Below are 27,453 nucleotides of genomic sequence, written 5' to 3'. Positions count from 1 at the left end.
AGAAGAAGAAAACCCCTCAACCTCCTCTTTATGACCCTGCAATAATCACCACATTAAAATCCGCTGCAACCCTTTCACCAACCTTAAAAAATGCAAATGTGTCCTGCACTCCAGCTGGCACCAAGGTTTTAAAAAATGTTAGCAATCATCTTACTCCCACTCATCCTTGTGTTAACCACAGGCTTTCCTAGAGAAAAATATTTGGGCCGCAAGGCACATTTCACTAGAAAATGCATGAAAAGCATGAGTGCCTTTTTCTCTGCTTTAGGTGGGTGGTTGGCACGGCATCATAAGGCATGTTGGCACGGCATCATAAGGCATGTTGTAATGTATCAGCTAACGCTTTCTCACGTAATGTTCAGTCACTGGCTTTAGTGCAGGGTGCAGAAGCATCAAGGATATCTTACAGCAGTGGAGCACAGAGGCACAGCAACTCAGGGACTTGACATGAATTGAGATTTGTGTGATATGTTTCACCCACTTTGCATCAGCAGAAAGAGGACAGACATATGAAACAGGAGGTAGTCTGAGGCATTCTAGGGAAAGGGAACCTGCCCCAGCCCTGACCTAACATGTGCTTATATCGAGACTGTTTCACCTCAGGCAGCAGGCGACTGAGGCAGAAACCAAGTGGTCACCCAGCCCAGTCAGGAGGGTAAGGGGAGGGCATAGGTCCTGCAGATGGGCACACAAGAGTGGAGGAAGTCCACAGAGAGGACAATGTGGGGAGGGTGGGGCTTGGCACCAGTGTTCACCCATCATGCCATTCCGCTCCCAGGACACTCGACCGTGCAAAGCACTGTAATTTGAACTAAAAATATTGGACTTTCTTTACTCCTTCCTTTTTTCTAAATACTGTGGCTACTTTTTTTCAATCCTGCGGCTCACCAGAATGATCCATCGCCCCTATCAAAGCTACATGTGCAGGACCTCTCTCTGACATGTGCCCTTTAGATGTCTTGGTTGCATGTTAACATATGTGATAATGTGACATATATAAACCCCCTGGATAGAAATGTCCAATTACAAATATTAAAGAAGCCATGTACTATCTGGAGTCTGTTCTCATTTTGAAGTCCTTCCCAAAAAAAATGCTGTTAATGTTCAGTCAAATATTGTTGTCAATGTAGCAATTCATTTGGATAATATGTAGTGTTTGGAGAGCTGCAATCCACCTCATCTACCTAATTTGGTGCATGAATCACAGCACTTTTTAGTTTTAAACACACATTTATAATAACATGGTAATGTGATGCAATAGGAACTGCCCTCTGAGTAAAATGTCATATGAATTTGGATTTTATAACAGACATTTTAGACATTTTTAATGTTGAATCTAGAAATTACATTAAGCACTTTTATTAACACTAAGCTTAACAATTGTTTGGGGAAATCTCGATGTTGCCAGATCATGTCAGGATGCATTGCCACTGTATAACCTGTAAGTAAAGTGCCCCTCTACAGCATGACACAGCACATTACAAACACAATATTTTAAAAGACATTTGGGTATTTTGTTTCAAGTTAACTGAAACCATAAAGCATGAGATGAGACCCCAGCTTTGTAATCTACAATGTGCAATATATCATTAATATGCTGCAATGTTACCCAGGAATGCCATGTTTGTGGGTGTCCTACCCCAAAAAGTCCATTGAAGAGACCCAAACCATGTCATTACAATTCCAATGATAATGACAGCTTGGAAAAGCTCAGGGTTATTTCAGTTTTCTCTCCTCACTGTCATAGTAATTACCTTTAAATTTAGTCTTCAAACTTAGTTGATGATGCCAGAGCAGAGAGTGACCCTATACGATTTAGTTTACAGTAGCTACACCCAACACTTTTTGTGATATTTATTTTTTGTTTGATGAATAATCTACACTGGATACTGTCAGGCTCCAGCAGAAGGCTGAACAAGATAATTGAGAGAATGTAGTGTTTAATTATGACCTGCGATAACTTTACATTGTTTCTATTGGACGAGCGTCTTCGAAGATGTAAGCCAACCGCATACGTTGATCCAAGTGGTTTTCTTTTAACTCCAGCAAAAAAACAAACTGTGGTGAGTGCAGCAAGTAGCAGTTCTTTTCAGGACAATCTGGACATTATTGTTGACAGGAGTCCAATGTATGTCATGCCATCATGTGGGAGGAGATCACGGTCAAACAGATCCTGTAGAGCTCAGCATGAGAACACTCTGATTACAAGAGAAGGGACAACTAGTGTGTCAGTCTATATGAGATAGAAAAACAAAACTGTAACCAAAACTTTAAAAAACAATAGCTGCTGATAAATAAATGCTTTAGGCTATACCGTCACAATGAGCTGCTGGTAAAAGAATGTAATGACTGAAACAAACTTTAGAAACTTAGGGTGCCATGTCCAATTGTGAAGGTTATTTCTCAGTATTTCGTAGGTTATTAATCAATTAGATGGCAACAATCTTAATAATTAGCTAACTTTTAACAGTGACAAAATGTCAAACATTGGCTTGTTCCATTTAATTGCTTGTAGTTCATTTAATTGTTTGACAATTAAATGTAATATCACTGGCATGTTTCACTGAAACCGGCGGATTGCTCCCTCCAGGTGGGGGCAAACTGCCTACCCCAAGCGAAGGAGTTCAAGTATCTCGGGGTCTTGTTCACGAGTGAGGGTAAGGTGGAGCGGGAGATCGATAGGCGGATCGGTGCGGCTGCAGCAGTAAAACAGGCGCTGTACCGGTCCGTCTTAGTGAAGAGGGAGCTGAGCCGGAAGGCAAAGCTCTCCATTTACTGGTCGGTCTACGTTCCAACCCTCACCTATGGTCACGAACTCTGGGTCGTGACCGAAAGAACGAGATCTCGGATACAAGCGGCCAAAATGAGCTTCCTCCGTAGGGTGGCCGGGCTCAGCCTTAGAGATAGGGTAAGGAGCTCGGACATCAGGAGTCGAGTCGCTGCTCCTTCGTGTCGAAAGGAGTCAGCTTAGTTGGTTCGGGCATCTAGTCAGGATGCCTCCTGGACGCCTCCCATTAGAGGTTTTCCGGGCACGTCCAACTGGTAGGAGGCCCCGGGGAAGACCGAGGACACGCTGGAGGGATTATATCTCCCGGCTGGCCTTGGAACGCCTCGGGATCCCCCAGAATGAGCTGGAAAGTGTTGCGGGTGAGAGGGAAGCCTGGGTCGGCCTGCTGAACCTGCTGCCACCGCGACCCGACCCCGGATAAGCGGGTGATAATGGATGGATGGATGGATGTTTCACTGTCTTCTGATACTTTACAGACTAAACCATTCATTCATATTCACTAATATATCAATATTGGCTGATAAACTCAGGTGTACGGTTGAAATATTTCATGATGTTACTGGTGGGCATATTTTATTTTTGACACAGCAGAAAAAGCACATGTGTAATTCATAACGTTAACAATTACGTATTCAGTGTTGCATCGAGGTCCTGTATTGTAAATGCGGTCATGTCACTGGTTTATAACAGAATCATAACTAATATCATGAGCAAAGATGTGCTTTTCCTACGACAAGTGACTGGTTTTAAGCAAATTCACAGCTAAATGGGTAAGTTGTATTTTCACAGACAAACAATGTTTTAGAGATGTTTAAATGGTGATTAAATGCCGAACCAGAGTAGCTATACAAACAAGCCTGTACAGTTGTGCGCACGGGCCTGACCTAAAGCTCCCAAAGGTCGAGGACCAGAGACATTTGACCTTTTCCTCGGTTGCGTCTCCACGGCAACAACACAACGGAACCCCCCCACCGCCATGGCAACAACACCACACAAACATCCAGGAGCTTCGTACCGTCACCGTTAACCGAGCGCAACTGCTCACGGTATCTCGGGAGTCTATCGACGTTAGCGACGATGCCCAGGAATAAAGTCACCAAAATAAAGCGAGCCAAAGCCGGGTAAGTTAGCTACATGTGTACACTGTGTACGTTAAACACGGAAACTCGATCTGCACGTCGTGTCTTGTGACAGGAAAGGAAAGAAAGAAGGAAAACAGGAGACCAAAGCGGTGAAAGAGTCCGACGTGGAGAAAGCCAAGGCCAACGCTGCCCTCTGGGAGCTGCGGCTGCAGGTCACCGAGCAGTCGCTCTCGGAGTATCGCGAGGCTTGCCGCAAATTGGCACGCGCGAACGAAGAGCTGACGAGCCAACTGTACCGCGCGGAGAAGGACTCGATCAACATCACGGGCTTCCTGAAAAGACAGGACGCGACTAAAGAGGACACGGTAAACACGTGTTTTCTGTGTACAGGAACACGTTGGAGGGTTAACCACGCCCCCTTTGTTAAACACACGCGTTTCAACAGATCCACGCGCTGCAGAAAAGCCTCACAAGTCAAGACGGACTTGCACGTGAAGAACAAACCAAACTGGTGAGTTCTTGTGAAGACAAGCGACGAGAAAATAAATGCGACCTGAGCTTCCACTTGGCCCCACACAACATGCTCAAGCTAGCCTGTTCATTGGGATTTACTGTGAGCCACTTAAAAAACAATTACAACGATGCGCTGCTTCTTAACAGCTGTCCCGTGTGTAATTATGTTGACATTTATTATGTAAGAAGACAACAACAACAACAAAAAAACATCACATTCCGAGTTGCATGGTCCTCTGCTATTTTGCTCTGTCAGTGGCCACATAATTAAAGATTAAAAATGCTTGCTTGGGAAAAGGCAGGCACACTGCTGATGTTGATGTGTGGACCATACCTCACATGTCACACAGATGCTTACTCTCAGATACACGTTTCATGTGCATAATATACACCAAAGCAACTTATTTTGACCCCTTTTATCCCCACTGACTCCGGCTGCTTGTAGTTAAGATCAAGCTATCAAACAGACATGACACAACTCTAATCTACTTTTGCTTCTGTTGGAAGCAGCTGTTTTTCAGAAAAGTGGCATTGGTCTGGACCAATTTGAAACATCCCTATTTATGACATGTCACATAGGTCCAGTTCGAGGAGAAGAATACATGTCATGTGGTTTACTCTAAACAGGGGACATGAAGACATGGTGTCCGCAGCCCTTTTGTCGTGAGGATGGAGGACATTTTTTGGTGATGTCGCCCATTTGGTAGATCACACAGTGAAAATTGCATATGATGCAAATCAATTTGCATAACGATTGGTTCGATCATGTCGATGAACATATAGAGGGTTATGTGAAGAATAACGATTAGGCCCAAAGTGCCAATCAGTTGGTTGACAACCTCTCATTTAGTCCTCATGTACATGTTTGTGGGTGAGCGTTTTGCGAGTCTCTCATGACTTTGGTCATTTTGTCACATTTTTGCTTCGACTGGCTTTTCCACAGTAGCATCTTGAGGTATTTAGCCTGACTTTGTCTGTGCTGAGTTGGCTTGAAAAAGAGTATGGCCTGTGTGGTCTTTGGTCTGAAACTCTTCCTCCCTCACAGTTTCAAGCTGCACTTATGGGAACTCCACAGAATCTCTCGTACTGCATACAGATGAGCACGTTCCTTTTTACAGTTAAGGCACACATTTAATGTGTTGAATGTTTTTAATTATGTGTATCTAATAGGATCCAATATGATTTGGTTTCCACAGGTCAATGAGTACACAATTAAAATCAATGAGATGGAGGACCTGTTCAGAAAGAAGTCCAGTGACTTTAATATGATCCAAGATGGGATGAAGAAAATTAAGGAATTTCAGAAGAGGAAACTACAGATGGAGCAGGAGCTCGGTGATGTGAGTACAAAAAACACAGTAATAAGAGTTTCCTATTAGGAGCGAGTGATCGTATTGTCAGGGTGTTAATGCAACCAATAACCTTGACCTTTTTTATTTTGTAGATTAGAGAAAATATGGATACTGCTGATAAGGAGCACAGGGAAAACCTCAACAAAATGGAGTTCAAATTCTTCCAAGAAAAGGTATGGTCAAGTCAAATGATCCTAGTCGGATCTGGAAGATAGTGACTAATAATGAGGGGAAATAGATGTGATGTGAAAATACATCAGCCAACTAACAGTGGAGGCCTGGCGCCCTGTTCGTGGACAGATGAGGGAAGATGTTGTCCCGGGTGGAACATTAGGTGAGTTTTGTAAATTTCCCTGCAGGGTCGCCTGGAGAAGGAAGCTGAGCAACAGATAGCCCTGGTGGAAGAGAGGGCCCACAATGAAGCCATTGTGTGAGTGGATTTCCGCTGTCCCGTTTACAATCTAATTTTATTCTTTAAACTGCACTTCGATGTCCTTAGAACGCACATAAATAATAATTAACTCACACAAGTGTTTATATATATATAACTAGAACTACTTTCTTGACCACACTGGTCATATTCAGATAATGTACATCACCCAAGCCGATGATCACATCTTCAGCCGCCCCAGAACAAGGGAGTGCATTGCGTGTGGGGAAGACCATAGTTTATTACTTTTTGAGGCCATAAGATGGTTATTTCACCACTGCTATGTTTAGTCATTTTTTGCAGCTCATAAAACATCAACATTGATACTGGTGTGGTCCTGCCGGTTTGGTCTTAGTGTCAGTAATTGATTTAATTTTGAACACTTGAATACACGGCTCGTCATTAAAAGTCACGCACACTGACCCAGTAAATTATATGTATAGGAACCAAGAAACAGAGCATGACATTAACATTAAATGGGATATTTTCATTATCAGAGACACTTTTGTCAGAGGCTTTGTTTTGTTTGTCCTTTGTCTTTAGGCAGTTGGATGATGCCTCACGCTCTGTATTCAAGGAGAACGTCCGTCTAAATGAAGCTCTGAAATATCACATGAAGGAGGCAGAGCAACTGCAGATATTGACAAATTCAATGGCAAGGGAAAATGCCTCCATGGCACTGGACAAGGTATGTTTGACCCGTAGAACAGCAAACAGCAGTGGCACTATTAGGCAGTCCTTGGATAGAAACCATTAATCTCCATCATTTCAGTTATGAAACACTTGTTAGACCTGTGCAGAATATATTTCAGGTGTTTTTTCCCTTGTGTTGTTTACTTGTGCTGACCCTGTGCATTTTGCTACCCCTCCACCTCCTGACTACGACCCAGCCTCTCAGTGGTCAGTGGTTGTGGTGAGTTTCCACTGGTGTATGGGTTCAAATTCAGCGGCTACTCCTTTCTGGCACAGATTCCTTAAAACAAATAAATATTTGGCACATTAATCTTACCTCTGATGATGACAGTAAATATGGGAAGTAAATCCACCATGTTGCAGCTTTGGCCACTCACTCAGCAGCACAGGCTAGCACACAAACCAGTATCTGTTCCAGCTCACTGCCATAAAAATGAAAGGATTTTCCAAAGTTTAATTTTACTACTTTGCTCTTCTGTCTACTCCCCCAGAACACGTATGAGTTGATGGTAAAAGAAAACACAGCTCAGATGGAGGCCCAAAGAAAGGAGCTGTCTAAACTGAGGGCCAAGGTAGCTTCCCTGGAGCAGGCCCTGGAGCTAAAAGCTGGAGAACCTGAGAGAGAGGAGGAGAAGGAGAAGGCGAAGACCCTGGTCAGCATCCAAGCTGGCCAGGTAGAGCTGGAGAAGCTCCATAAAGTGCTTTCCATGCGGGAGAAGGAATTGGGGCATGTCAAGCGGCTAGCCAACACCGTTGTAGAGCAGCGCACAGAGCTGGAGCAGTTCTTCCATGAGGCAATGGCTCAGGTGAAGCAGGAGATCATGGCCAGCAGGTTGCAATACAAAAAGGAGGCACTACATGCTTATCGCTGGAGGCTGAGAGAAGCCACAGCAGGAAAACTAAAGTTCCCACCTATCCGCACCTTTCAAAAAGGCCCCCACAGTACCAACTCGGTCTATTCCGACATGGAGGAGGCTGCCAGCTGGTAGGTACACTTCTTATCATTTGCATGACTTTTATGTGTCTTTTTTGGTATTTTTAAGATATCATGTTTATCAGCCCCGAGTAACGTGCAGCACAGTCAAAGGTCTGCACTCTTCATGGTTCATCTATCTGGTACAGCTGATATACTAAAAACAATGTGTACAATTCCAGGGGTTAACATACATTTTTATCCCACCTGTTTTTAAGGACTCACCAACCAGGCAGCAAAGTTGAACTCTCAGATCTAACTTGGGAGCAGAAGGAACAAGTGTTCAGGCTGCTCTTTGCTAAAATGAATGGACAGAGTGAAAGGTACTAAAATCTTTCTTTAATCCAATAATTGTATAACGTTCGTTTTAGCAAACGTCTTATTTGTTGCTTGTCTACTCATTAACTTCATCTTCAATAATACCTCTTGAAATCCCTGAAAATGGACTTGTGGATCAATTACCTCTGAAGAACAAAGTGCAGTGACACCAAGCAGTAGTTCAGGCGGAACCTCTGGTGACTCCTCCCTCTTTTTAATGTTATAAACAGCCTTTTTCTCAGCAGAAGAGGATACCATAAAACATCAGTTAGGCTTCGACCAATTTTCTTTTCCATCCAGCTGCTTAAAAAGAATGAAGAAAGAGTCTGGGCACAATAGTAAAAATAGGCCCAGCCACAGAGTCGTGTGCTTGGAAACAAACATCTGGTCACGTCGATTTGCTTTCAGCCCATTGGCCCTTCTTCACGTGCACTTGCAGTTTATTTTGTTCTTTGAACGTCTGTGGCCAGGGAGCAGCTGGTAACATGATTTTCAAAAAGCAGTGTGCAGGGAATATGAATGTATGGGGGTACGGCGGGTAGGAGGAGATGTATATTCATGTAACAGTGGTCTGGCACCTAGTCCAGCAGAATAACACAGGACATTTGGCGACTCCGTTAGCAGCATCAAAAGTTCATATGCATTGTGTTTACCCAGAGTAACCCCGTTCCACGACAGTCTGCTGGCCTGAGCGAATAGACACCAATGTGCTAAAACATGGCTTTTTACCACGCAGTTCTGTATATAACTACAACTCTGCATTTTCCTGATAGGAAAGCCAGCCAACATCTGGCTTTGTCTGCCTCCTCTGAGAAGAGCCTTATTGACAGCGATGCTGCCGGGTAAGACACCAAAGGAATGTACGAGAATAAAAAGTTGTGCTTCATCCTTGCAATTATGAAGCCAGTGCTGATTTACTGGTGCCACATTCCATCTTTAGAGGGAAAAACATCGGCTGTGAGAGCACGATTGCCCACGTTTGATTTATTAGATAGTTGCATAACAATGACTGTCTTTCAGAATTAGAGCGGAGCTCTCTCCGGCGACCTTCATCACCGAGGCACCTGAGCCCACTCTGCCCTCAAACAGCCTGCCGAATATACACACTGCATGACCTCCGTGTGGCCTCTGCATTGCTGTGAACATGTCCCACAGAGTGTCAATCATGTGTGTAGTATATTTAAGATTAGTTTTTTTGCTGTGCATTATAAATATCTTACTATGCATGTATAGAAGGCTCGAGTACGTGTTCACACATGATGCTTGCTTGATTTCTGTCTCTCCACATTTTAAAAGGATCCGTGACTACAAAACTGATTGCTTATACCAAAATATGCACCAGATAATATTATACAAGATCTCTCAACAATGGATCATAATGCAGTGTCCATGGCAACTTTCATTTATGGGGATTACACCCAATAAAGCGTAAGTACAGTAAATACACCAGAAAATAAATACTGGTGTTGTATTTGAGGAAATTATACAGATCTTTTTCACTGTTAAAGTTTACATTGACAGATCCTCAATTTACACATCGAATGTCAAGTCTTTAAAATTATTATTATCAAATAACTTGTATAAATGAACTATTTAACATAAGCCGGGGTGAAAGTAGGCAGGTACGGTCCAGTACTCTGTACCATTGAAACATTCGGTGCTTGTACAAAGTACCGGGAAGAGGGAGCAGCAGCTGCCTGCCAAAACCCACGTACTATATATCCTGCCAACATGTCTTCTCATTTAAACAAAATGCTAGGATTTACCCTCATCCTACCAACATATTTATTATGACTGAATAAAGTGTTAGAAACAACCATCATAGAACAACTTCTCATCTGAAGAAAAAACAGGTTCTCATTTTTTTCTCACATTTTCTTATTGTATAAAACGAAAACCGACAGCGCATGAGTACTTTTCCTACTGCATCAGTATCTGTCCCCTCTCTGATAGTGTGTGGCAAACTGTTGTATTTTATCTATTAAAGCTATGAAGTGGTAAGAACCTCAACCCCTGTATACAAGTGTCTTGTACTGTATGTAGTACACGGTGTCTCGATCAGACTCAATATTTAGCGTCCCATGGTGGCATAGTCACTGCAGGACTTGTCAAGGTGGCATCTTCAGCTTTCCATTGGGAGATTACAGTTTTGATCTGTGTGTAGAACTGGATTCCCTGGTGAGAGAATAAATACATTTACATCTAAACTTTGATTGCTACATACGTGCATTTCTTATACCGGTAACAATAAGATGCATTGTATATTTCATACTTGTTTTTTCCGTAGAAGCGCATGTCCCCTCTGAAGGATCTTCTTGATCCGGTAAAGGAGAACATCAGCAGTGGAACAGGGATGGGAACATTGACTCCAACCTACAGAAAACAAGTATTTTCCCTTTCATTTCTATAAGTGTAAGTTTTGTAAAACAATTCCCCAGGAAATTGCTAGGAATGAGTTGGATGCGGCTGATGAGAGATGTGGTTTCTCCGTGATTTTTAAAAAGCAAGCTTACATGATCTCACTAAACAAAGATAAACCTGTGGCTTATATTTGCAGTTTTGAAAGCACAGCATGTTCTTATGAAAGGGAAGAGAAACTAAATAAAACATTTTGTTATGAAGGCAGTCGGCGCATGACGGGGTTGGTTGGTTTAGAATGTTTGAAAATGCGGGAATAGGTTTGGACACACTTAGGCCTTTTGGCGAAGGAAAACTAGATGTTTGTTGCATCGAGGTTTGGAGCGGAGAACGGCACATGGCCTGCACAGCATTCCCCGACATGTGAACAGCAAACACAGGACATAACTAAGGCTCCACAGTCAAACAAACAGGTATGCTTAATGGAACCGTAGGGATTCCTTTTGAGTTTAATTTAAGATTTCCCTCTTCGAATACTACCAGGAAAAATGTTTCTAAGTCCCCCTGTTTTCTTTAAACAGACACATATTTGCTGTAGTTATTTGTAGTCTTGACTGGTGGGGAAGTGTGTGTATGTGTGTGTGTGGGAGGGGGGATGGGGGGGGTTGCCGAATGTGTGTATATTAGGCTAGGGGCAAACAAGGCTATCTATACTTGACATGGAAAATAATAGTTTGAAGTTTTCCCCGACTCGAGATGCTGTTTAGACATGACAGAGGGATGTGAATGTCTCCTTTCTCTCAAAACAGAGGAACACATTTGGAGGCTGCAGCCACTCACCTGGCCCACATCCACCTCGTGAGTATATTTGCGTGCAGTGGCGCCATTTGTGGTGAAGTTAGCTGAACCGTTGCCATAGGGGTTCCTGTTGACCACACTGATGGCATCATCCAGAGTGTGTCTCGAGAACCACCAACACAGGCCCAACGATCTCGAGTGTTGCACTTCATCTCAGGCTGGGAAGTTGAGTTTTAGAGTTGATCTTAACATTTCGCCGATGCAAATACATACAGGCATGTGCACATTAAGAAATTAAACCCACGTACTCTGACGTTCCCGATGATGGTGGGACCCACAAAGTTGCCTTGACCTTGACGTTTCGGCCATCCAGGAGCAGTTCAGCTCCTTCATCCACACCACTTTGGATCAGACGACAGACTCTCTCCTTGGTCTGCGGTGTGATCAGAGGCCCCACGTCTGCCCCAGGCTGGTTTCCTAGCAGGGCCCCAAAGACAACCAGCTATACTGTGGCATTCGATGATGGGAGCTCATTAAATTGACACCGACATTCAAATAAGTCTTTTGCTACAAACACGCAAAACCAGGATGAGGGGCACTCTGAGGCACTCCCTCGGAAATGGAAAGTGGGGTGTACTACAAAAATAAGAATCCCTATCATAGCAAACAGGGATAATCGTTCTCTATTTTACTCCAAATCAACATTCTTCCTCAAAAGATTTGATGCTTTGAACTGCCATTTAGGTCTGGGCCGCAGATCTGGCCACAGATTTGCAGCATGGTTGACTCAACGAGCCCTCGCTCCCAGCTGAATCCAGTGTGAAGTTACAACACGCCGGGAGGTGTGGTCAGGGCGGCCTGGGTGGCCACGAGATGACTAAGCCAAAAGGCCCTCGGGGGGAAACAGGGGCTCAAGAGCAAGAGGTAAAGGGTGGAGTGACGGGGCGCGGTACCTGCGTTTACACGCAACGCCTATGGAGTGCTCGACCACCTCCGGCAGCCGGCTCCGTGCCTCCCCCACCAGGATTGCGGTGGACGGAGCCATGCAGCGCTGCCCTGCTGCCCCAAACGCTGCACCCACCAGCTGGTTCAGAGTGTTCTCCTTGTTGGCATCAGGCATCACCACACCATGGTTCTTGGCTCCCTACGCTACATGAGAAGTGGTTAGCCTCCTGCTGTGCGATCTCCACATTACAGCAGCTGGTTTATCACACGTGAGAACATCAGTGAATTGTAAACAAAAAACCTACAAATGTCATATAGCAAATAGATGGAACCTTTATAACAGTGATTCACAGCTGCAGTTTCTGTGTTGCACCTTCTCTCATCTTTACAGCTGACTGATGATTAAAACCACAACAATCTGTTGGCCAATGCTGCCACCTTCTGGACATTTACAGCAAGTGTGTGTGTGTGTGTGTGTATATATATATATATATATATATATATATATATATATATATATATATATGTTATGTCCTGGCATGAATGTAGGGCCGCATCTAGTATTTTCATTAAAGACTAATTTGCCAAAATATTTCCTGAATTAATTGGTGTATTGTTTTGTCTTTACAAGTGTCTTTTTTTGTCCAACTAACCTTCCAAAACCCAGATATAATAAAGGACAAATAAAAGCAGTATAAATAAATATATTTTCAGGTTAATTTGATGTCAATCAACAAATAAATTAATGGTTTCAGCTCTGCTTGAATGTTAGATTAAAGGGTAATAAAGTGGCATAGATACAAAACGTATTTTTGTCAAGAACATTTTAATAAAAACACAGAAGAGGCTTTGTTGTCTAATGGCAGTTTAAAGCTGCCAGTCATTAGCCTTATTTAATGAGAATCTGAAACATCTGCTCTATATACTAGATACTAAATAACAGTTTCATTGCATATATTGCCTTGTATCTACACTGAAGATTAGCTTTAGACACAAAGCAGTAAATTCTGCCAATTACTGGCTAAAGTTAAGAGGGACTAACTCACCAGCATGTTGGCCGTGGATGATGTTGAGCGACCCGTCTGGAGTACCGGCACAACTGCAGCATGGCACAGGCTGGCACCCGCTCCCATGGCTTCAGCAGGTAGGTGTTGCCGCACACCATGGTCATGGCAAACATCCAGAGAGGGATCATGGCAGGAAAATTGAAGGGTCCGATGCCCCACACACCCTGAGGGGAAGTCGGTATGTGTGGGTGTCCATGTCCTTGGTGATGGAGGGCAGGGTTTCACTGAGCATCAGAGAGGTGATGCTGCAGGCATGCTCCACTACCTCTGCAAAGAAAAGACATGTTGCCCTTTGTAATGGTGTGTGCACACACGTGTGTGTGTGTGTGTGAGAGAGAGTGAGTGTGATCCACTTATGCAAGTCTCTGAATACATCCCCCTCTGCATCTGCAAGTGTTTTGCCTTGTTCCACTGTGATGGCCTTGGAAAGTTCTCTCTGGAACACAGGATGACCCTCATGTTAGTCCTTTGTTCTCATCTTCAGATTTAATATAATCTGAACTTCAGACTTAGTATCAAATGTAAATAGCAGGCTCTGAACTTATGTGGAAAGGTTAAAACTGCTCATTTGCAAAAAGAAGTCAAATGTGACAGTTGTCCTATAAAATCAAACTGATTCAATCAAACTCTTGTTTTCAGTTGCAACTTCTACTTTCTGACCCGTTTGACTTACAATGTTGTCCTTGATAAGCTGCTGATAGCACAGAAAGACCTGCTGCCGAGTCAAGATGGAGGTCTCAGACCAGGAGTGAAAGGCTCTGGAGCACGAGTCCACAGCAGACGACATCTCTTCCTGGGTGGCTTTGGGTACCCGGACGATCACCTCGTTGGTAGCCTGCAGAAGGAGAAAGTAAGGATGAGTACATTTCCATACACTAAAGATGGCTTTGTTTTAATCAGCAGGGGCTGTTTGAGTTCACTAAACCTCAGGTAGCAGGGGAAGTCTAGCAGATGTTTAACTGAGGTATGAGGGCCTTTCAGAAGTCTGCCGGTCAAAGTTCATCAGAAACAAATAACATTTCCACATTCAATCCTGAAGAAAACATTTAGGATTGTTAGGTTATGACTTGTTGTCTAAGTTCATGCACCGTTTCTCATTGACAATCAAAAAGGTTAAGCAACTCAATGGACTTTGCTGCTTTGAGCCTTATCAGAGCTACTAAACCACAGCGCAGCATCATGAAGCCCTCCAGCTACCGCAGGATAAAACTAACCCAACTCGGTGGATACTACCAAGATAAGTGCTTTTAGGTAAAAGGCATGCACGATTAATGAGCAGCCACAGAGTGTGGAATGAGAAGGATAGATGTGGACAAATTAGTTTTCTTCGTGGTTGAAATGTACAGAATAGCTGAAGTTGATTGTCGTTTCATACTATAAATCAGTTTGAAAACGGTGGTGCCTTATTAAAAAGCTGGTAGTGGCATAGATTGTCCTCTAAAGAAAAGAAAGGGAAGTTAATCCCATCTGTGAAAAAATATATACGTCTGTAAGGCAATGGTTAACATAAAAGGTGATGTTATTGGGTTTTTCTTCTTAGTTAATGCTTTCATTGTTTGTTTTTACCATGTAAAGTGCATTTGAGTACCTTTTACAGCACTACACAAATAAAATGTATCATTATCATTAAAGCTACCCAGACCTAAATCCTGCAGCACATGACACATAGCACTAGGTAAACAATGTGGGCTGTCAAACCTGCCTGCGAGGAGAGTTCTGAAACTGTAACACTTTTGAACCTTACCTTGGCCTTTAGTACTGATCTTAAAGCTGTAGGACAACTTTATTTATCCAACTCCACAGGTGGCCAGCCGAGACAAGGTCAACATCTGTGTGTTCTCCGTCACGGATACGTATCACTTGTAGGGCGGGCTCTGAATACATCTGACGCTTTCTATTCGCTCTCCCATAAAGAACGCAGCCTAATTGGTCATTTGTTGGTACATTCCGTCCAATCTCTAGTTTAGGTTTTAGATAATCCCGCCTTTGATTTAGAACTCGGCTAACCATTGGATTAAATACTTTTCACTCTTCCATGTACTGGCTGGAAGTTATTGTTTTCTTAATGCAACCCGGAGCTAAACTGTGGCCAATATCTCTGCTAAAACTCGGAAAAGCTCGCTTTATTCAGGGGGAGAGCGGCATTAGTCAATGTAAAATGCTTGCTGGGAAATGTGAGGGGCATAAGTGACGTCTCTTTGAGCAAGTAATACTGCCCTTTATTAGCATTACGATAACGGTATCACAGCCACAACAATGCACGTGTCCTTAGTTTTCCTCGCAAAGGTACTGTAATGACACCTCTGTGTGTGTGTGTGTGTGTGTGTGTGTGTGTGTGTGTGTGTGTGTGTGTGTGTGCGTGTGTGTGTGTGTGTGTGCGTGTGTGTGTGTGTTTAATGTGAAACATATGACGGACAGATACTGCTGAGTCATGGACCGAAGAGTAGGTAGGAGGGATTTTAGGAGCACGTCCTATTGGCTGCTGGAGATGTTAAACTGCAGAAAAACTCTCTGTAATAGTTCATTCTGTCTAGTTGAGTAAAAACTCGAGCCAAAAAGCTATGGCATCAGAAACTAAGGTGAACCAGTTGGCACAAGTCATTTTAACTTACTTTTAATGTTATGTTCAAGGAAAATGTGATGCACTTTCAGATGGACTGAATGCGTTTTGTTTTGTTCCCTTTAAAAAAAAAATATATATATATATATATATATATATATATATATATATATATATATATATATATATATAGCCTGTTCTTCATGGATACTTCAGAAGTTCCTGCTCCTGGAGGGTTCGCATTGGTAAGTCATGCCACAGCATTTGACTACTTAGCTGTTACTTAAAGCATTTCAATGTAAACAGTTTGATCATTTGCATTTTGTGCATCAGCTTTTGCTCTCAAAGGTATTGAATATGACCACGTTCCAGTCAATCTCATCAAAGATGGCGGTCAGCAGGTACACTATAGATTCACAGCATCAAAAACCATGCAGAAATGTCATATACTGTAGCCTGCATGATAATTAGCATGAGGCACTGGGCAGTCGATGTCAATTCTGGATATCTCACAATTGTTCTCCATGTGCTCAAGCTTACTGAACAGTACAAGAAATTAAACCCCATGCTACAAGTGCCTGCAGTTGAACTGGATGGCATCACCCTCTCCCAGTCAGTAAGTCCCCAAACTCTTCACCCATGCAACCATGTAAACCGTGTTTTATTTAAGCAACCTACATACTACTGACAGTGGTTTCTTACCCACACAGCTGGCTGTGATCCAATACATCGATGAGACCAGGCCAGGGCCTCGGCTTCTCCCCGCTGACCCAAAGCAACGTGCCCAGGTCCGGATGATAAGTGACATCATTGCCTCTGGGATACAGCCTCTGCAGGTGAGAACAGCACAGTCAAACTGGAGCAGGCAGTTCTTACCAAAAAAATGGGTTGCAGGTGTGGCATGATACAAAAATACAGTCTCAACGCATACAAGTTAACTATTAATTAATTCCTGGGCATTTCAGAATTTGTACGTGATTCAGAAAATTGGCGCAGAAAAGGTGCAGTGGGCTCAGCACTTCATTGATCGCGGCTTTCAAGGTAGGTGGAAGCCTGAACACCCCAAGCCTTCACCACTCACTTCCTTTGCAATACAATGTGTACCTTTTTCTTCCAGCTCTTGAGCCCATTCTGAAGCAAACAGCTGGGAAATATTGTGTTGGTGATGAGGTAAGCGTCATGGCTTTCATTGCAGCATGGAGACAGGGTGTTATACAGCAGAGACTTTTAATTCAACTCATTGCTTGGTTTACCTTTTAGATATCCATGGCAGACATCTGTCTGGTCCCACAAGTCTACAATGCAGAGAGGTATGCAGGCAGACACTACATCATAAACACCTCATTAACACTCAGAACAAGAAAAGAGCAATATGAATGAGTTTTGTGTTTACATGAAAACGCCTGCTTTGCTCAACCTGCTGAACTTAAAACTCCCTCACATGAACCCTCTTTGTCTTTAACCTCCACAGGTTCAAAGTGGATGTCGGGCAGTATCCAACCATCAAAAGGTTAAACCAAACCTTACTTGAAATTGAAGCTTTCATAGTGACCAACCCATCTGGTCAGCCAGACACACCTGTGGATCAGCGTGCATAGAATAACTCCGCTTTAGAGACAGCCATGTCACTTTGTACATTTGAAATAAAACGCTTTGGAAAAGATCCCACGTTTGAGTGTTGTTACTTTCAATAACAAGAAAACTTAATTAAAAATATTTATTTGCTTTTTGATGAACATATTTGCTTTACCCTCAAATAAATACTGACATGTGTAGGACAAGGAAGAGGACAGAATAATGTGATCAGAGATTTGTTATGCAAAGTGGAAAAACCTCTGAACTCTTGCCAGTGTAACTGATTAAAAAGATTGGAATAAAAAGGAAGCAGCCATGCATGTCTGAGCTGCAGAATACATCATGCACAAATTAAAAAGACAAACTACCATCACGACTTTTACAGTTATTTTTCTGTCAGGGCAGATCACAGAATCCTCCCTTTTTAAAAAGAAAAGCTAAAAACAATTGTCCTGGATGAATCCTCATCGCTTGTCCCGAGGAATCTCCGCTGTGCACTTGACCGTGTCGTTGTAGAAGGTACCGGAGCAGTCTGATCCACCAAACACCAGCAATGTGCAGAGGACATTTTCACCCTTTTCATGCTTCTCTGCATCCGTCAGGATGGAGCAGCCCAAGTTTATCATGCTGTGTCCTGCACGAGGCTTTGAGCAGAGCATAGGACACACCACTGGGCTCCACAGGTTTGTGTCTGAGGAGAAATCAAAGCAGGAGTTTTAACACGTGACTGACACTAACCTTACAGAACATTTATGGAATAAAGCAGATCATACCGATTCTCATTGTATTTACTATAGAAATCAGACTGAAGTGGCACACATGAGGTACTCACCAGTATTGAAAATATGTACGTCTTGCAGAGCTCCAATAGCACTGCAACCTCCACTGACTAAAATCCTGTTGTCTGAAACTGGTAGAGCTGCATGAAACCTGTCCACGTACAGGCAAGGAAATATTTTCTTAATATCCTATTAAAGTCTGTGTTGACATTATTTAAACCACTTAGTTATTTTATACCGAGCTAAATAAGACAGTATATTGTCGAGATATGATATTCTGTTGAAACCCATTAGACTCAAATGCAGTTCTGTCTGTCAGAAGACACCAAAAATATAAAAACCAGATGGCTACAGCGATGACATTTCTCAAGGTTGATTAGTCCTGTACTCACCCTCGAGGCAGGGGTGGCATGTTCCCATACTTCACAGCTGTGTATTCCATGAATCCTTTACTCAAAGAAAATAAATGTAAAAATTAAGACACAAAATGTATGTCTAATGCAGCTACAGAATCTTCCTCTTACCCAGATCCAGAACATGGACGTCATTAAGGTAAGTAGCCGTCTTCCGTCCACCAAATATTATCAATTTCTGTGACATCAGTGTGGCCGAGTGTCTGTTACAAACATTAAAATGGTATCAATATTGTTATGTATGAATTCACTGTAGTAGTTTGTAAAAGAAGGCTGACCCAAAGCGAGGCAGAGGTTTGTCCCCTTCCACAATCGGCTGGTACCAGAGTTCAAACTCTGGGTTAAAGATGTACAGAGCATTACTGCAGGATTTATCCACCGAAGAATGGCCTGGCTGAACTCCACCGAAGACAAAAAGCTCTTTCTTGTAAAAGGCAGCAGAATGATATGCCAAATGTGGAACATTCCCTTTCGCCTAAAGGGAGGTGGATTTCCAAAAACAAAAGAAAACTGTTTCAATACCTCTGCTTGAGAATTTGATAAGAAAATCGCAGAAAACAAGTTTCTAACTCGCAACACACCACCCACCGTAATAAGCTTCCACTTCCAGGTCAGGGTATCTAGGACGTACAGCTCGCTGTAGCGCTGGCCCTCCCTCAGGCCACCGTACACAAAGACGGACTTAGAGTCTGGGTCATAGGTCGCAGAGTGTCCTCGGGCGCATGGTGGCCCAGGTCCAGAGACAGAGGAGTTCATGGGGAACCAGAAGTCATTGTCTGGAAAGGAGGTCAAGATGGGAACGAAACATCGAAGAACATGAGTCAATGCAATCGATGTGCACATATTTTAGGGCTTCCTATTTTGCCTTAGCTGGTTGTAGTAAGTATTATATGACCACACAAGTAACTTAAACTCCGCTGACCTAACTCGAGCTTCCACAGGGAGTCCTTGCAGTAGTTTTGATCGCCTGTCTCCCCTCCAATGAGGATGGCGGTGTCAGGGTCACTCAGACACATCGTATGGCTCCAGCGCTTTGATGGAGACACTGAAACTAAATTAAGACACCCGTCAAAACACACTCCGGGCATTCAGACCCGATCGCAGCAGTTGATAAGTTTTCTGACCTCTGTTCTCCATCTTTATCTGCACAGTCAATTCCTCTCTGCTGTTCATTCTGGACAGCCTCATTTTCTTGGGGGTTGAAGCCTGGTCTCTGTCCTGTGTGAGACTGTCCATGTCCTCAGAGCTCCATGTCAGGCGGCCTCTCTTACTAATTACAGTCCGTCTGGGTGTCTTATCCTTTCAGTTGCAGATCATGCCACAGAATAAGTCACATGCCGTACATGCAGACAATAGTCTTCAGCATGACTCTTACCGTAGGCCAAACTGGGGGTTTCTTTCCAGTCGTACAATCGCTGGTGTCAAGTCTATTCACTTGAACGTCAGCGTCGCAAACACTATCACCCAAGTGTGAGGAGTTGGGAGTTATCTGCAAGGCGGGGAAAATAATGAAATATTGCAAACAAACAAAAGATAACGGCCAAACAATGTTAACCTTATTCATCTCACTGTTTCATTTCCAGCGCTTTGGTGTAACGTGCAGGAGAGATCAGTGGCATCCTGCTGTTCTGGGAACAGACATTCCCTTTGAACCAGAGTTGACCTGCTGATGACAGCGGCTTCATCTTGTGGCTGGTCACAAGTCTTTGCATGAAACAAAACAGCGACAATATGATCCAGGAAGGCAATATTAACTTTGTTATGTTAATGAGAGAGTATACGTGCATTTGTTGTCCTGATGCAGAACATTGACGAGGGACAGTAATAGAAACCCTCCTACCTCTCCACACACTGTGAGAATGATCTTGCCATAAACTCCTCTCCTGCCTCTCTCTGCTGCCACTGTGACGATGTCAGTGCTCCAGTCACCCTCCCAGGTCAAACACCTGAATACAAAGTTAATCTTTTACCAATTTAGACTTGTTTTATTTTTCGTAGCTAAGGCCGTTCCTTCACATACCTCACTTGAGCTGAAAGAGTCCCGATTTTCTGGGCCGGTACTTCTGCACTCACCAGGACATCTACTGAGATTGTAGTCTCGCTGTGTTTCCATTCTCCGAGACCAAAGATGACCAGGTGTTTGGGGAGAGGCAGCGGGATGTGGACTTGAAAGCAACTTCCATTGGATTTGCTGTGGAGGGTGAGACAGCGTGTTTGAATTGTTGCGTATGTGTGAAAACAGAGTTATTAAAAAAAAGCCTACCTGATGAACTGGCGGGGGGCATCACGCAGGGACCAAAGGACATAAAAAGTCAACCTTCCCATGTCGCCTCCAGGAAGTGAAACGGACAGGCAGCAGCAAGACTAGATTTGGTGCAACCTGGAGCTCCGGTCATCAGCTCTGATTGGCTGATTCGAGCTCGAGGCCGTTGAGAAAACACACAGCTGAGACCACAGCACAATTGATTTTTTAATTACCCTGTTTAGCCGTCGTTAAACACCTGCATTGTTTGGCTAAGTGGTATTGAACAGCTGTTTTTGAAACAATGCACTAATTGTACACTTAAATTACTTAAAGTGCAAAAAGGTATATATTTGTATGTATTTTGTCTGATTAATGGCTTAATTGCTTCACTTCTGTAAACTGCTGAAGGGAAAGAAGAGCGAACATGGAATCACTGAAAGCAGCCAGTTTATTTTGACCAGTATATAACCACGTTCATACATTTCAATTTTCTTACGAAAAAACACAAACATTAGATATTTGTACATACTATACGTGGGAAAAAAAAGCTTTTACATTAAGTTTATGGTAGAATTTTGTATTCACTTATATGCTCATTTTTGTGGCTGTGAATGTATCAACTGATTGTTGGTAAATGAAAAACTGCATTTTGCTTTCATTGTTAAAGAAACTGTATGAAGCCCAAAATGACTTACCAATATGAATTATTGGGGCATTCAGTGATATAAAAAAAAAAAGTAAAAGTATCAAGACATTGAATAAGTTACTGCATACTCCGGTTCACACCTTTTAAAATAATAAAATCAACAGCCATCAAAGTCTCCTGGAGTGTCATCATACAAGAACAATTGAAGAACATCCAATAACATGCGAGGGACACGAGATGTAACTCAGGAGGCTGGCAAGCCTTTAGGGACGCTGAAAATAAAACCTGGTTTCATCAGCACATCAATCCCCTAATGCCTCAATTTGATGAAAACACAAGGGACCGGCCTGAAGGGATTCCTAATCCTGGACCAGCATTGAGCCTGTTATGAAACGATGCCATCTCAAGACACATTTAGGTAGGGACTACACACACCAGCTGTCTTAATGACATAGCTTAAGTGTAATGCTGCAATGTTTCCCTGCACCTCAATTTCTAAACTATAAATCGACTAATCAGTGTTCAGATATTTGATCAAATTCTCAAATGAATAAAAAAAAGAAATAGTCAATCTTCTCTTTATTGTGGAATATAAATTTCAGGAACAAGAGTCATCATGACTTACAGTAAAAGTACAGTTCAGCAGACATGGGGAGCTTCAAACCAGTTGCTTTACATTGTATTCGGCATGAGAAGCCAAGCCCGAGACATCTTTGGGAACATGCGCACAAGTGTGTGTGTGTGTGTGTGTGTGTGTGTGTGGTAGACTCGGCGATTTTAGAAACCGGAGGGAACAAGGCAACGCAATCAAAATAAGCCGAACGCACCGAGGAGATTCAAAAACAAACATCGACCTTTACTCACATAGACCTGTGCACAAAATGCATTTAGATGAAATATTACAACCGTTTGCTACCTCTGAAACTGCAAATTAAAAAGGGAGGGAGGGCAACTGTAAATATTGAATCTATATTACATAAGAGCTTTGTGTGATAAGGGATGGCTTTCATTTGTGTCATAAAAAGCACACGCCGGTAAACTGTTACCACTTGCTTCAGCACGTTCAACTTATATCTTTCAGCGACACACCACTAAGACAGTAAACAACTCTGTGCACAGAATTTGTATTATATAATTATATTCTCCATTATAACGTGATATAATTTGACACATAAAAAATAAGTTACAATACAAAGCAGAAGGATAAATACACAGAACATCAGCAAAGCAACATAATCATAAAAAGGTGTACGTTTACAGTACACGCACACACACAATAAAATGTATATTTCTTTAGGGCACTGCTGATTGAGCATCTGGCCTGGTGAACTAAATGTTGTGCAGGTGTTCCCTGATCACTGCTACCATAGAAATGTCACAGTTGAAGATTCATCGTAAATGACGGGCACTTGACCAAATAGCAGTGCACTCACAGGGACATGGCACATACGCTTCAGATAGCTATCAGTAGGATATTGGAGCAAATGTTGCATTTAAAGCTATCGGATTGTGAATTCAACATGTGGCAACACAAGCTGGAAAATAGATATGCTTATATTTAACCTTTTATATTATAACTTTAATTTAGTATGGGATCAAAAATAGTTCATCAGTCTTACGAGTAGTAATCTTCTTTAAATTCTACATTCATAAACTGGCATCTCAGGCACTGTAATAAACTCTGTAGTAAAGAGTTTTATTTCGCCATAGTGAGTAGGAGTTATCAAACTTCAGGAGGTAAGTGCCTTCACCTGGAAAATCGTGGCTCCCCCCCTGGACGGTTGTGTGACTGTCCTGGCGGTAAACAGGTAAGATTTCAGCCAAGTTGGAGTTGGTTTGAGATTTGGAGCCCTTCTCCACATCTCCGTTACCGACCGGCCCTGCAGCAGGAGTCGAAAAAAGCACAAAGTCAACACGCCGCCTCAGGTCCCACTGGAGGAAAAGATAGAAAAACACAACTGTGCTGCGTTTTGTAGACGCAGAATGACCAATGTTTTATAGAATGATACATTTAGGCCTCTTTACACTCTGAATTGCAAACACGACAGTAACTGACCTTCCAGCTCCTCCTCTTCGTCTTCGTCATCACTTGACTCGCTGATGTGCACAGTGATAGAGCGGCTCGTGACAGGAGTCCAGTCAAAATATATGCCAAAGCCAATGTCGTAACCGTCCGTAGCGAACTCCCAGCACACTTTTCTGGCCTCGGGGACGGTGGGCACGTGAACCGTCATGATGTCGCCTCGGTACACCGTCACCATGCTGTCGTCCTCCGTTCGGAGCTTCGCTTTCAGCTCCTTCAGGGCAGCAGATGTCCACGTTGTCGGGGGTTTCAGGGGCGGCATCTGGGCTGCCATTGGGAGGAACACATGATAGTGCGTCCACAAAAAAGCATAACGGCAACTTTTAAAGCTTGTATTAAAAGATGTATGAACCCTGTGAATTAAAATCAAAGATGACCATGCAGCAATTATGATGGCATGCTCTGCTGGTCCTCACCTTTCATCTCAGCAGAGAGCTGACTCCCAGCGCTGTTGTTCTCCTCGCCTCCTTCCCCCAGGGCAAGCTCTGCTGGGGCCGCTGCATTACCCTCAAAATGCACAAACACAAGACTCAGATTATAGCCGAGAAATTATATTCTGTTCCACTTTTTATTGCCACTCATTTCACAGCTCGTCCGACCGTACTTAAATACCTCAGAGTGTGTCTCTGAATCCCCTTTCGTTTGATCCATATCAGCTCGGTCTTTGGGTTGGGCAGAGCTCTGTGAAAGGTCTGTGATCTGGAGCCTGAGGAGCGGATGGAAGAACAGCAGAAAAACACACATCACAACACACAAACAAACAAACAGAGACACAAAGAGGAGAAACTGGACAACGCGTTTCCTTACAGTCGCTGTACAAGCTGCAGCAACAGGCTACCTGTCCAGCGGTCTGCTGTCGCTCTGCTTGGACGTGACTCCCGGGAACGACGAGAAGGAGAGGGACGAGAGCCGCGACTGGAGCGCTGATGTCGCTTTTAATCGCTCCATGGCTGTAAAGGCAAGACAAACACCTCCGACTGCGTGGCCGAGAGAGGAAACCCCGCCCCGACCAACCATGGGAGGGAGAGAAACATGACAGCAATAAGCCTCGTAACGCTGGTTAGATACGCGAAGTGAAACAATAGTGGACGGTAATAACTACGGTGCGAACTGGGAAACGAGTAGCTGACGTCACAGAGGCGGAGAGCGTCACGTTACGCGAGGCTTCACTAAACTAGCACCGACGTCTGGCTTTAACTTAGCAGAGAGGCTAACTAGTTAGCTCGCTTTAGTAGCCTATCGAGGAGAGGCACACGCAGCTGCCGCCTCACGAGGCACTCCGTGTATCTCACCGCGAGGTTTCGCTGGTGGTCTGACGAAGCGACGGTACTTTAGTCCAACTCGGGGCCCATCGCTGCGGCCATGTGACGGCTCTCTTCGCGGTGCTGCTGCTCGACAGGAAAAGAAGATCCTTTTTCTTTTCTTTTTTTTTTTTTTTGACACTTCCGTGTTTTTTTCCCGAGCTTGTACGAAAATCTGCGAATCTCAAGCGTCGATTGTCTTGTTTCAAGGGGATCGTTTCTTTCTTTGTGTACGTCGTAAAAGGCATTGTTGTCCCCGTACACAGAGTATGCATGAAATACAAACGTTACAAACACAAATGGTGCAGCAAACACAGAAGACTTTTGAGGCCTATTGATTGTTTTATTTACGTGTCTGCCTGTGTAGTGGACATCCTGATAAAGTATACAGTGAAGTTTCACATTAGATAATCTGATGTGTCGGGCAGAGCATGGATTTGTATGCTGCAGAGATGCGCTGTTGCATAGATGTGCTACTTGATAGGAAGCACAGCAGTGGTGTTTCCTTGGTCTGGGCATCGGTGAGAGAAATCCAGGGGAAAGGTCTGTGGAAAAAAATTACAAGTTTGATCAGGACAAAGTTAAACATGACAGAAATATATTTATATTTATATTCTTTCCACTCACTCCTCTGTGCAAAGGGAGGCTGCTTGTGATGCACTGATGAAACTGAGTGCGTCAAATTCCACAGCGTGTGGACTCTTCTCTTTAAGGACGGTGTTGATAAGAGAGAGAGCATCACTGGATCCCAAGCCAGTAGAGGTGCAGATATTTAGCAGGCTGTACAACACTGCACTCACCCAGTTCAGACCCACAGAAATGCCACCTAAATGTGGAAAGTCAGCTTAAACAGTCATACAGAAATACAACTTAATTAATGTAAATAATGTCACATCAAGAGTGAAGCCTTTTCTGCGCCAAATTCCAAATGCTCTCCTTTACATCTTATAAAAAGGGCAGGTTCAAATTCAAGCTCTAAGAAAGAAGTCTGCAGTAATGCAACATGGCATACCGCTCGTTGTAAGAGGACACGATGCCTCAATCAGTAAAGGATCGGTCAAAGCCGTGGTGAGATGAGTGCAAGACAGCCACACATCGGCAGTGCCACAGGCGACAAAGTCATACTGTGGTTTGAGGATGAAGTTGTGTCCAAGAAGCTGAGCCAATCTGAAATAAAAGATCAAACTAGAGGGATTCAGTGACTGAAAATCCACAATGCTGTATGTTTATGAGTGTGAGAGTACCTGGTGACGGGCACACCAGATGTGAAGCTGTACACAAGGCAGTGCTTGGACAGGTGAGAGTGGAGATCAGCACAAACTTTGTGGAGGTCAGAGGGCAGACAGCAGAGGAACAGAATGTCTGCCCATGCTGCCAGTCTGCCATTGTCAAAGAAACATTCAACTCCTTTCTTGATCGATTCCACTGAAATGAAGAAGCAACAAAGGGAAACACAAGGCCAGGATTACTTTTTCAGTATACAAGGAAGTAAACTCACGGTAAAACTTGGTTAAATCAACTCATTTAAATCACTGATTTAGCATAATCAAACCGTATCAAAGCATATTAATGTTTTTTATGAACATGGCAAAAAGCTCTTAACAACCTCTTTTGTCAGTAATAAAAGATTGAGATTCATACATCTTTGGGGATGCATTATATATCATAAGTATACACTCAGTCTTAACACAAATACATGAGTGTATGTTTTATTCACAATACTCTATGATTCGTATCACTGATTCGACTGCGTTTTGTTGATTAGGATTACTGGAAGAGAAAATATAATGCAGTTCCAGTCTGATGTAAGATTACACACACTGCAGATTCAGTTTTAATGCATTTGGACTTTTACGTGTCTTATTGTCTCAGTGTACCTGCAGATTCTGGTCTTCTGCTTGAAATCTTAATGTGTGATGGTTTGATACCAGACTTTTCAAGAAGGGCGAGCAGCAGCTGTTTCCCCATGTGACCCATCCCAAGTATCCCAACGCAGATGTCCCTGTCGTCTCCTGATGCCAACGAGCCTCTGTCTGCAGTGGGACCGTTGATGACACATCTGTAAATGGTCACGTGCTTCAATCAGAATGACTTCTGTGACATGAAGTATGGTACAAGTTATTACGTCCTTCCTGTGTCTCACCGATACTCAAAATAGACCGATAGATTAAATACCTCAGTGACTGGGCCAGTTTGCAAAGGAAAGCTGCGTGCGCGCAACCGCAAAACGTCAGTCCGGCCGAGCGCGCACGAAGGTGAAGAAGATCTTTCTCTTCGTCGGTCAGTTCGGCCTCAAAAGAAACACTGCCCAAATCACCAGATACGTCCACCATCGCCTCGAAGTGTCGACAGGATTCAAAAGTCCTAAAAGTGTATAGTGACAACAAGTTTCAGGACAATGTCAAAAGTTGCCCGGTGCTCCTGTTTCCATGGCAAAAGGACAACTTCCAATTTAACGGCGTCCATATTTCAAAATAAAATTCTTGCCGTGAAACGTTGCGTGTTGTTTTTAAGGATACACGCAGTTATACCAC

At 43.3% G+C, this 27,453-nt stretch overlaps 6 protein-coding genes across 9 annotated transcripts; 2 read left to right on the top strand and 4 right to left on the bottom strand.

The window, feature by feature from the left end:
• Positions 1 to 3,865: 3,865 nt before the first annotated feature.
• On the top strand, positions 3,866 to 9,620 carry LOC117725234 (basal body-orientation factor 1-like). Its single transcript, XM_034525272.1, has 11 exons — positions 3,866 to 3,909; positions 3,983 to 4,235; positions 4,316 to 4,381; positions 5,580 to 5,723; positions 5,828 to 5,908; positions 6,095 to 6,165; positions 6,709 to 6,853; positions 7,350 to 7,843; positions 8,050 to 8,154; positions 8,923 to 8,991; positions 9,170 to 9,620. Exons 1-11 carry the CDS (start codon positions 3,866 to 3,868, stop codon positions 9,261 to 9,263), a joined length of 1,566 nt encoding a protein of 521 aa, XP_034381163.1. The 3' UTR covers positions 9,264 to 9,620.
• A 290-nt stretch (positions 9,621 to 9,910) lies between these two features.
• On the bottom strand, positions 9,911 to 13,578 carry aldh6a1 (aldehyde dehydrogenase 6 family, member A1). The gene is given in 10 exon segments (XM_034525273.1): positions 9,911 to 10,324; positions 10,422 to 10,522; positions 11,348 to 11,465; positions 11,467 to 11,502; positions 11,504 to 11,523; positions 11,614 to 11,654; positions 11,657 to 11,782; positions 12,259 to 12,277; positions 12,279 to 12,449; positions 13,297 to 13,578. Coding segments are annotated over 10 exon segments (753 nt in total). The 5' UTR covers positions 13,384 to 13,578; the 3' UTR covers positions 9,911 to 10,290.
• Positions 13,579 to 15,360: 1,782 nt separating this feature from the next.
• On the top strand, positions 15,361 to 17,541 carry gstz1 (glutathione S-transferase zeta 1). 2 transcript variants are annotated; one of them, XM_034525275.1, is made up of 9 exons: positions 15,361 to 15,603; positions 16,071 to 16,122; positions 16,211 to 16,278; positions 16,413 to 16,493; positions 16,588 to 16,713; positions 16,843 to 16,918; positions 16,995 to 17,047; positions 17,138 to 17,187; positions 17,349 to 17,541. In XM_034525275.1, the coding sequence occupies exons 1-9, from the start codon at positions 15,574 to 15,576 to the stop codon at positions 17,473 to 17,475; spliced, it is 663 nt and encodes a 220-aa protein (XP_034381166.1). In that variant the 5' UTR covers positions 15,361 to 15,573; the 3' UTR covers positions 17,476 to 17,541. The 2 variants fall into 2 exon arrangements, with proteins under 2 accessions (XP_034381166.1, XP_034381167.1); XM_034525276.1 differs by lacking the exon at positions 15,361 to 15,603 and adding an exon at positions 15,646 to 15,896.
• zgc:163014 (uncharacterized protein LOC100038766 homolog) lies at positions 17,505 to 21,023 on the bottom strand. Of its 2 annotated transcripts, XM_034525270.1 has the most exons (13): positions 20,908 to 21,023; positions 20,665 to 20,835; positions 20,485 to 20,590; positions 20,214 to 20,348; positions 20,020 to 20,133; positions 19,769 to 19,943; positions 19,567 to 19,695; positions 19,233 to 19,420; positions 18,923 to 19,119; positions 18,756 to 18,847; positions 18,624 to 18,678; positions 18,285 to 18,382; positions 17,505 to 18,143 (listed from the first exon to the last, which is right to left on the bottom strand). In XM_034525270.1, exons 1-13 carry the CDS (start codon positions 20,967 to 20,969, stop codon positions 17,917 to 17,919), a joined length of 1,749 nt encoding a protein of 582 aa, XP_034381161.1. In that variant the 5' UTR covers positions 20,970 to 21,023; the 3' UTR covers positions 17,505 to 17,916. The 2 variants fall into 2 exon arrangements, with proteins under 2 accessions (XP_034381161.1, XP_034381162.1); XM_034525271.1 differs by lacking the exon at positions 20,908 to 21,023 and having other exon boundaries at positions 17,506 to 18,143; positions 20,718 to 20,901.
• A 1,073-nt stretch (positions 21,024 to 22,096) lies between these two features.
• On the bottom strand, positions 22,097 to 25,047 carry tmed8 (transmembrane p24 trafficking protein 8). 2 transcript variants are annotated; one of them, XM_034525433.1, is made up of 6 exons: positions 24,911 to 25,047; positions 24,457 to 24,595; positions 24,231 to 24,324; positions 24,035 to 24,125; positions 23,592 to 23,885; positions 22,097 to 23,415 (listed from the first exon to the last, which is right to left on the bottom strand). In XM_034525433.1, the coding sequence occupies exons 2-6, from the start codon at positions 24,564 to 24,566 to the stop codon at positions 23,198 to 23,200; spliced, it is 807 nt and encodes a 268-aa protein (XP_034381324.1). In that variant the 5' UTR covers positions 24,567 to 24,595; positions 24,911 to 25,047; the 3' UTR covers positions 22,097 to 23,197. The 2 variants fall into 2 exon arrangements, with proteins under 2 accessions (XP_034381324.1, XP_034381323.1); XM_034525432.1 differs by having other exon boundaries at positions 24,457 to 25,028.
• A 39-nt stretch (positions 25,048 to 25,086) lies between these two features.
• Positions 25,087 to 27,370, bottom strand: noxred1 (NADP-dependent oxidoreductase domain containing 1). The gene is made up of 6 exons (XM_034525431.1): positions 27,095 to 27,370; positions 26,797 to 26,978; positions 26,164 to 26,344; positions 25,932 to 26,086; positions 25,547 to 25,745; positions 25,087 to 25,464 (listed from the first exon to the last, which is right to left on the bottom strand). The coding sequence occupies exons 1-6, from the start codon at positions 27,250 to 27,252 to the stop codon at positions 25,323 to 25,325; spliced, it is 1,017 nt and encodes a 338-aa protein (XP_034381322.1). The 5' UTR covers positions 27,253 to 27,370; the 3' UTR covers positions 25,087 to 25,322.
• Between the last annotated feature and the right edge of the window lie 83 nt (positions 27,371 to 27,453).

Source organism: Cyclopterus lumpus, chromosome 22, assembly GCF_009769545.1.
Source record: "Cyclopterus lumpus isolate fCycLum1 chromosome 22, fCycLum1.pri, whole genome shotgun sequence".
NCBI lineage: Eukaryota > Metazoa > Chordata > Actinopteri > Perciformes > Cyclopteridae > Cyclopterus > Cyclopterus lumpus.
The sequence above is the reverse complement of the archived record's forward strand: the minus strand, read 5'-3'. Positions and strand labels throughout refer to the sequence as shown.